Raw genomic sequence first — 9,751 nt, forward strand, 5'->3', positions numbered from 1 at the left:
TGACACGAAATTTCAAAGCTGAGATCCGCTCTAGCAATCAAGTACAACGACAACACAAATAGGTGTCGGTGAATAAATGCATCTTTCTTAGTTGTGTGTGTGTGTGTGTGTGATCTCTCTTTCGCGAACATTAACGAACCGCGCAAATTCAACTCGTGCATTCGCACTTTCACATTCTTCCCCTCGGGGAAATGCGGGGAAATTTTTATTGTCATTACGACAGAAGTTCTGAAATATAATTCATGTTCTGTGTAGTTATTTAATGCCGTAATAGGTGAATTGTAGGTTGTTAATTATGTCTTCGGCAACGACTGTCCTTTGGAGACATTTACAAATATCCATGTTCATTTTAAACAAATCGAAGGTGTCGCTTTAAATGTCGCTGCCATAATGTTTTCTATTTCACCTCAGATATTGCCCCACATGTTATCTTTTTTTGATTGAGAGAGTGTCGCAAACTAACGTCACCAGCCCAGAATAATCAGCGCAGCGCAGAATCTCAAACGTTGCTTTAGTGTCCGGTTATTTGCTTGACATACTTGCCATTACTATTTTGTTTTCACTTCATCTCTGGCAGAATGCAGGCCATGTGGTAAGGGGTTTCAAACTTCCTGTGATATTTCTGCTCTCAGAAGCACCGTAAATAAAAAATCGGTTGGGTGGTTACTGACAAGTAAAGTTTTTTTGAGGGCGGGAGGAGACGGCGAAGTTTATGCCACACATTTATCTACATTAGGTTTAGCAAAATACGTGCATTCTAAAAGTACTCGCGTAGTTCTTATATAGCATGGCGTTTTGTAACGAACGCTCCAAACACACGAAAAAAGTAAACGCCCGCTTAGCGCTAATCGGCTAACTTGAAGCTTCGCAGTGCTTGGGGAGCACGCGGAACGCTGCGCGGGCTGGCGCGGACGGCGCGCACATGCACCCTCTCGCACAGCAGCGCCCCAAGCGGGCGCCGCCGCCAGTCATCACGGTCGGGGCCACCTCCGCGCCCGCCCTCAGCACACTAGCCAGTATATTCTAGGCACTGTAGCTATATATACCATTTTCCTTAAGCAGCCGGGAAAGGAGGAAAATACTCTCAAACCAGTTCTCTGGACGGCCGACCAGTGTTGCCTGTGCGCGCTGGGCTGCTACATAGAGTTTCATACAAATAACTAGAGGGGAAACTGGCGCTAGTGTCAACGCGAACATGGCAGCGGCGCTGCATGCGGCTAAAAGGAGGAAATTATTCCACGTTTTGATTGGCTCCTGAAACCCCTGTCAGTTGGGGACAAAAGTTAGGGACATTTAGGGAATTTGTTGTTGCAGCGAGCAGGCTTGATGTGGCTTCCCGCGTCGCCTCCTAGGGAATTCCCTGTAAGAAGCTGAGTGCCAGCGCATCGCCTCCTCTAAAAAAAGGAGGCGATGACCAGTGTCTAGCAGCAGACGACGCAAGAAACGGCTGGAACTGAGGCTTCCTTTTGTAATTACTTCAATTTTTCCGGGTGTCTTGCTGAACGATTTTTTTTAATGCGGAGCGTGCCTGTCTGACCGTGTCCATGGTGTCGCCCCGAGTTTGTCCTGCGCTGGTTCCTTTATTCTTAAAAAACTTCAAAATTTTTTTCTCCTCTGTGTGTTATGCTGGCCCGCGCCAACCAATAATCAGATTTGGAGGACGTCTCCTTCATTATTTCTCCGACACTTAATTACCTCCGCATTTAAGTTTCTGCTTCTTTCAAGAACGATGAGAAAATCAAAGAGAAATTCCGTTCACGGCTGCGAGATTTCCTACAACCGCGCGTGTACCCGGGAGAACAGTTATCGCAATAGCAGTTTTACTTGCGCAGTGTGCCACATTTAAACTAAAAAGAAACGTAGGATAAGATACTGCCCCTTCAAGTCAGTTTCCAGATGTGGTCATTCCAAAATGCACATTTATTGGCAATAGATGGTAGCGTAGCTTATTTAGTGGCTCTAAGTCTAAACAATTTTGTGTTATTGCAGGATGCTCGATTGCTTTGACACTAGCCCTTTGTAGTAACCGATGTAAGACAAGCATTAGATTGCTTCCAACCTACAGGTTTCAAGAGCAGATGTGAAGGCCAGTATTAAAATATTCAAAATCTTTAGAACCTGATGTTGTAAGTGAACCTGCAGTGTAGCATCTCAATCTTTAATAATGTCTTCTTGTGAAGACCTTTAACATGTTCCTCAGACAAATGTCATAACTTTTCAGCTTGAGAGGTACAACTTGAATTGGTTGTGAATGTTGGCTACCTGGCAGTTCGTTTAAACTGCAGCATAAATACGAATAAGTGACCAGGGGACGATGACGTGCAAGTGCTTGGGTATTGTCCTCCACATTATTTTTCACGTTCCTGCACAATGTAAAAGGAATATACCAAATGAAGGAGACAGTTTTTAGTTTTATTTATTCCCAGTTTCACGGCCATAGAAGACAACATATCAGAGGTGCTCAGCACAAACATTGTAGGTGCATCCAGATGCTTGTTGAGACCCCTGTCACTGAAAAGTAAAAAAGAAATAGCATTTTGAAAACTGGTCAAGCACTACATATATTTCCTTAGGAGCCTCCCATTCACAATTCAAATGAACAAACAGCTTAAACACAGTACACTATTGTGTTGCTTGCGTGTATGTTTTTTAATATGCGTGTGGACACTAACGTTTCTGCTGTATCTTTTTTCCTTTATTTTTTTTCTTGTACGCACGTGGCAGAATTCTCTTATGTTATTATTCTTCGTTTAATCTGCTCAGGTAACACACCCCTCATTAATGCCCGTGGGGCCATAAGGGTATCTTGAATAAATAAACATAGAACACCAAATACATGGTGCTACATCTACAAATTAACGTTTTTGTAGCAGTTAAAAAATTTTAAAATAAATAATAAAATGGCACATTTCCACACATTTCCTAATACAAATCAAAAACACGGCCAACTCCAGCTTTCTTCAAAATTTTGTATACGAGTCTCTTTGAACCAGGCAAAAAAACTGTAAACATCTTGAAAACAATTTTATTTGCACGTAAAATGCAGGCAGCTTAACTAGGGTGTCGCAGAAGCTGTTGTACAACAATGACTTACTTGCTCGTCTCTATTTTTCTGATTTTGCACTTCTACGAACAAGTCACATCCTACAGTCGCAATGAGGTTGGTCGACCTGTTAACAGTTACAAAAAAAAAGCTATTGTATTGTGCTTATTTCTAACATTATTTTAAAGTTCTTACTCTCACTACTGTGACACCTAAGGCTGATTCAGCTGGAGAGCACCCCTATGTTGGCAGCCAATTCTATAGTGGTATGAAGTGGCAAAGATTTGGCAAAACAAAGCCTTTTTGTGATGTAAGGATGATGCTCTACCAGGTGAGTGCAAGGGTGGAGATTGCTTCACCTTTGCACGCTAATGCATTAATCACGACTAAGTTCAGTTAGGTGTCCTCGACATTTCAAAGAAGTGCCGAGCAAAAACTGTTTTGAAGAACAACTCAGAAATACTAATGGCCAGAAATGGGCGGCCGGGCGGCCAGAATGTAACGGTCTCTCTTAACTCCAAACTAAAAACAAGTCAGCTTAAAACAAGTAAAAAATACCTTAAAGGAGTAGCACCATTATTAAACGTTCATGCATGATTAGGCTCTACTTAAAGGAGTACTTGAAATATCAAAGCTGAGATAACTATGCAAAAAGTTACCTTTGTAGCTGCAGATTTTAGTAGCAACCATTCAGTATAACATATTTTAAATCAATTTTAATATTTGCATGCACAAGAAAGCTCCGAATGAATACCCTTTCGACACTGGCATAAGCAAGATACATGGAGTGCCTCGCCATGCAGTTCGCCCCAAAATGCCGACATTAGGGCTCCAGTTAATTAGCCAACACACTGGCTGCTGATGGTGCACGCTGAACTGCCTTGTGAATCATGTCACAGTTTTGGGACTGATATCATGCAGCCCAGACGCGTGCGGCCATGGCCAGCTTGGGCCACTCTAGGGCACGCATCTAGTCTGAACATGATGCAATGAGAACAGCGACATCAAGAGTGCCATTCTCTCATGGCGGCCGCCTTGGTGTTCGTTCTGTCCAAGACAAAACTGACACGAATAAACAGGGCTCAAAATAATTATATATCCTGAGGTCGACTATCTAATGTTCCATTCTATGATTCCTGGGCTGGTAGGCACGCATAGAAATGGGAAAAATGTAACACGAAAATTTCATACCAGTACTTTTTTAGAATATTTACATAGACAAATGAACTGCAAGCTAATGACCCTTTCAGCCAGTTGTTGCCCTCATCTGTCCACCATTCCTCAGCTGAGCATGAAAGACTGGTACAATAAAGTGTCAAGTTTATATTTGACAAGTTTGCAAGCTCAGTGATTTACATTGAACTTTTTATGATCTTTCCTTACAAGGATTTAACCTATAACCACTCCTCCCTGGCTTGGCTCATGTACAATGCTTAAGCTTCACGCACATACTGTACTTGGTACAGTTTCATTTACGAAAGTGAAGCTTCCAGCCTCTCCCTGATGTGTCTGTAGTCCACCCAAAATGCACTGCAGAAAGCCAACTTTTTCTAATGATGACGATCGTGGGTGAAGTGAAAAAACATTAAAACGCTTCCCGTGATCTGAATTGAACCTGGGTCCCTCATGTTATGAAGCTGACATCTATCCCATTGCGCCATTCCAGCACAGTCGAAGCAATCTGGATTTGCATAGAAGTGGAAAATTACACAGGAAATGTACACCTCCATCTAACGACAATGGTTGTACACTACGGAAGGTCATGGATTGCCTGCATCAGTAAAGCTCTAGAGAGCACAACTGCAGTGCATCAGACCGTCCCAATAAGAAACAGGTGTTCAGTACTGGGCTGGTTAATTTGGTGTTGGACTTGGTTTCGGAAAGCTTCACATCCCCCATTTTTGTCGTTTCAACAGATGGGCAGTTGATTTTTTGTCAAGTCTTCCCATCAGTAACTAGGACACAGCTGCATATTTGGTTGTCATACTACCAGGGTGGTCTGCGAGCAGACGCAGTCTGTCTGCGGCTAATTTCGAGTGTACCACAAAACGACCCACTTGTGGAGGCATTCACCTGCTTTCCATGGGTACCCAGAAAGGATGTAGACCAAGCCTTGCTCTCCAGGCCCTGCACCAACATCGTAGGGGCCAAGTCCAAGCACTTCTTTTTTTCCACTGGAAGCCCTCCTATGCAGATGCTGCAGGAACAGGATTAAATGCTGTGTCAGCACAACTGAAAATTGGGTAGGCTAATAATACATCTTTGAAAAACAAAATGCGTAAAAGATGGCGACGTGGAATAAGACCATACAGGACAACCCACTACAAGAAAAAGAACACACATACAGCGCATTGTCCTGTGTTGTTTTCTGCAAAAGCAGAAGTGGGCAATCTCTGCCGCATTGTTAACAACAAGGATTATTCAAGTAAAGGGAGGAACGAGTGCAGTGTTAACCTTGCGCAGCCTTTAGTTCATTGTACGATTGGCATGGTTTACAGAATTCCGTTGTCATGTAAGTCCGTGTATGTGGGCCAGACAGGACGCTGTGTAAGCGTCCATCTCAGAGAGCACTTGTTTACGGTAACGAAATCAACGGGAGCAAATCTTCCTGCACGTGATAAAAAGTGTGGGTGCCACCCTTTGTTTGACGAGGCTGTGGTGTGTCCCTCCTGCCTGTACGCGTTATTTGTGTGCTTTCAAATTTTCAGTGGCTTTATGCCCTGCCACATCCTATTTGTCCCATATGCAGCTTCTTCCATTCACCTTCAATGTACACTTTACTGACAGCTGCTCCTGGTGCCTCCTCATAAAGGGCACAAAATGCCGCGTAACCTTCACAGCCCCTTGGACGATCTGATTCGGCCGCTGTCATTTGGTCTATCCTTTCTCTCTCCCTCTTGTCTTTTTTGGCTCACGATTTCACGCTTTTGTTTTTCCCTTTGGCCGCGATATCCTTACGATCTCTGTACAGAAGCGACGTTTTCCATTCATCTCCCGCAACGCAACTTAACTGCCCGAAGAGCTAGAACTCTGATGCGTGCACACGACATACTCGCGAGATTAACGCTATCAAACACATGCATACTTACGTTCGAGGCACTGCCCCTCACACCAGGACTGCGCTTCGGGGAGTACACGCCACCGGTTCGTTCAAACTTGAGCAATGTTATGGGCTCCTACACAAAAGGAACAACAGTGAAACGCCTGAAACTGCGGCCGGAGTGTGTGGGGACATAGCATCGTAATTTGAATTTAGCGTGTGCTGCATACTTGGAGAAACAAGGACTGGGAAAAGACAAACCACAGGCACGTTGGCTACACGAAGCAGGTGTTGGTTTGCGGGACAACGTCTGGTTTGTCTTTTTTCATTGTATCTTCCTCGTCCAAGTATGCAGCGCACGCTAAATTTGAATTCAAGATTAAACATCCATTGTCAAAATACTATCGGGAACGAGAATGACAGCTAGGAGGCCGAGGCGGCCATGCAAACAAGAATTCACGCAGCTTTAGGTACACAGTACAGTGGTATAAACACAAAAACTACAACAAACATAAAATAACGACGTTACTGACCTTGCTGGGAAAATGAGCGCATAGATGCCCTCTTTTCCGCTCTTCCGCGTCTGTGACAGCAAACGCCAGAGACCGCCATGGCTGATCTACGCTGAGCTCAGGCTGCAAGTCTCTTGAAATGTGGTAGTAGTATGCAGGTAAGAAAGACACCTGATCGGATAGGAATATCGCACCAATACTAGCATTCACGGTATATTCACGCATTTGCAGCTTCATTTGATAGCAATCAACACAAACTGACACTGACACGCTGGGTACTGACAGCGCAAATCGTTCACTCGGGAAGGACCCAGGGAAATGCTGCGACTACTTCGGCGTTGTCCCTAGGCGCTCAAAAACAAGCCCAGTGACGTCACGTTTTAATCACGTGACCCAAGGATTTCTTTCCTCCTTTTAGCCGCTCCGAGCGGCGCTTACGCTTCAATGGGAATGATGGGTAGTTGAACCGGATTGCGTAGGATCAAAACGGGTTTATGGCTGCGCGAATTGTGTTTTTTGACAAAAAGGCTCTTATTGCCCGATACTCCGTTTACAAATTACATGGCCAACAAAAAAGTTAGCGAGGAAAAACCGGTTTTGTACGAAATAAAACGCCGCGTTTAAATAAAAAGCAGACGCGGAGTCGAGAAGGTTTGTGGAGCAGGTTTGCCATTTTCCGCCAACTACAGCAGGGCGCGGGCTTCTTTAAAAACTACTTGTAAAAGTTTCGGCGCTCGTAATTTGTAATAGTAAGAGAAGTTTTGTGCTCATAAGAAAAAAGAAACCGATTACCTTTGGAGAAGTTATTCTTGCGTGAATTAGTGACATCCATCAAGCTGCGTTCCTATCAGCCGCCGGTGCTGCTGTTCTACGCCGTAGGAGCCGGCGTTCGCACGAAAGGTGTGGCTGTTCCAAGCGATTCGCAACCGTCAACTTTGACAATACATTGCTCTGCCGAATGGGCAGCGCCGCAACTCCTAATTAGCAGACAACTTCGCCGCACAGAGCGCCGTCATTTGTGTTTTCATGCTCGCTGTGCGGCAATGCATTGATAACCCACCCAATTCGCAACTCTGGTTGTAAAACATTCCACTCAGGGCGACGTCAGTGCACGCGAGGCATGCAGTTCAAGGAGAAACGTATTTTTGATCACTCTTCCCAACACCCCGCCTAGGCAAATGCGTTCATGCAAATCCAAAACGAAAACGAAACTGCCTGCAATCCATAGTAAGTTCCACGAGCCATCAAGCGTCAATCCGAATCCACAACTACCCATCACGCCCATTGAGGCGTACGATCGCAGCGCCAGTTTCCCCTCTAGTTATATTGTAAGAAACTCTATCGCTCGGCGCGGTATGCTCCGCTGCGTATACAGGGGGTATTTCTCACCGTGTGCGTAGTTTTTGCGGAACTTTCAACTGTTTTAGCCAATGCTGCGATGCCGTTCAAGGCGCAAACGTCGCTTGGTCAGCACTGCGCGGTGGTGGGTTATTGAACAACCAGAGAAAGCGAGAAACAGTCGCTGACAGCACGTATGTGCACGGCACTGCCTGGAGAAAATGCAGTGCGGTTGCGGCGTGTTTTTTCTGCATCGCTTACCAACACAAACCGAGTTGAGATATTGGTGGATGCCGCTGATAAATCGCAACGACTTTGTACCAACGACCAACTCCAGGGTTTGTTAAGTGCACTTTGACGGCAAGCAGACGGAGCAAAATCCATTTATCACACGCAAAGCTGCGACAGGGAACGGAACCCCCTGAAATGTTAGAAGCAACTTTATCCTTTACCATACAGCATTGATTGATTGGTTGATTGAATAATTGATCCATTATGGTGTTTAACGCCCCGACGCTTCATGGGTGATGAGGCGCGCCGTAGTGGAGGGCTCCGGGTGAATTTTGACCTCCTGGGGATCTTGCACGAGCGCCGATACAATACAACATTACAATAACTTCTGGTTCCTTGTAGTCAATTTAAAGTACCATTACAGCCGATTGGCATTAAACAATACCCTTTTCATCTAATCTAACCTTTAAAACCACGGCGTTTTGTTTACTTTTTTTCAGGCCAACGCATTACACTGCCAAACGTTATGAAAGGATATCTTTCTCCATCGCACACTGCTGGTCGATAGCAAGATAAGCAGGCAGTCCAATGTGGAAACGAAGCTCGAGATACGCGTGAACGCTGCATTTGGAAAATAGCTCAACCTGTTCACAACGCGGTCAAAGGAAAAGCTTTTAATCCTTTTGCGTTGTCACGGAATCTAATTACAATTACAAAACATTTACTGTTGGTCGCGTAAAGCATTTGTGGTGCAAGCAGCGGTTTCACAAAGGTGGGCTACGAGCGACAGGCCACATGCGCTGCGCAGAGTTAGGTCAATTATAATCACGATCATGATCACCAGAATTAACTCGCCCGAACGTCAACCCTTCTGCTCAACCTTCGAATAGTAATTTGACTGGTTGTGCGGTCGTGTTATTTTTCCGCCCAGGTAATTTTGTTTCGTCAGGACCCGTCATAAGTCTAGTTAAGAAAGATTATATTACATTGCAATGTCAACAGCGTAGCAATCGATCGCCTCGTCGAAAGTCCATCGCGAGCACGGATCACCGTGACCCACATATGCTGTGCGCGCTTCGCATTCGACGTCCGCGCTTCCGTAAACATTACTAATCGGTGAACATAACGAGGACGGTGGCATTGAAAACACGTATTTACTCCCCGATATCGATTTCTATGTCAGTCGGTGCCATACCGGTACGTTTGCATCGCGGAACTGCGGAGCACCACCGGCACCTTCACCACACTGCTACTGCTGCTCGCAACAGCCAGGATCGGCATTTTCCGCTCTGGCAGCAAATGTAAAAGCCGTCCGCAGATGATGAAAACAAAAGAGAACACACACACACAAGCACTGCAACCGCTAACTTAACACCAAACCACTACGGTTCACTTGGTAATGCACGGGTACCGAGCAGACGCACGGAAAGAACGGAGCACTCAACAGCCCAGCGCGGAAGTTTCGGTGGTCGCTTCATAGACGGCGCTAGCGTCTGGTCAGAAAAAGCAAATGGCGGCGCCCACCCCTACCAAGGAAAATGGTGTATACGCATGAAGGAAAGAAAAGGTTAGGAGAGGCCCTGACGT

At 45.3% G+C, this 9,751-nt stretch overlaps 1 protein-coding gene across 3 annotated transcripts; it reads right to left on the reverse strand.

Moving 5' to 3' along the window:
* Positions 1-1,275: 1,275 nt before the first annotated feature.
* LOC144137765 (uncharacterized) lies at positions 1,276-6,974 on the reverse strand. Of its 3 annotated transcripts, XR_013315732.1 has the most exons (5): positions 6,617-6,974; positions 6,133-6,219; positions 5,117-5,240; positions 3,095-3,170; positions 1,276-2,511 (listed from the first exon to the last, which is right to left on the reverse strand). XR_013315732.1 is itself a non-coding variant. In XM_077669721.1 (4 exons), the coding sequence occupies exons 1-4, from the start codon at positions 6,830-6,832 to the stop codon at positions 2,462-2,464; spliced, it is 477 nt and encodes a 158-aa protein (XP_077525847.1). In that variant the 5' UTR covers positions 6,833-6,974; the 3' UTR covers positions 1,276-2,461. The 3 variants fall into 3 exon arrangements, 2 of the variants coding, with proteins under 2 accessions (XP_077525847.1, XP_077525848.1); XM_077669721.1 differs by lacking the exon at positions 3,095-3,170; XM_077669722.1 differs by having other exon boundaries at positions 1,276-3,170.
* Between the last annotated feature and the right edge of the window lie 2,777 nt (positions 6,975-9,751).

This window comes from Haemaphysalis longicornis, unplaced genomic scaffold, assembly GCF_048455015.1.
Source record: "Haemaphysalis longicornis isolate Haplotype H1 unplaced genomic scaffold, Haemaphysalis longicornis Haplotype H1 scaffold_5, whole genome shotgun sequence".
NCBI classification, from domain to species: Eukaryota; Metazoa; Arthropoda; class Arachnida; order Ixodida; family Ixodidae; genus Haemaphysalis; species Haemaphysalis longicornis.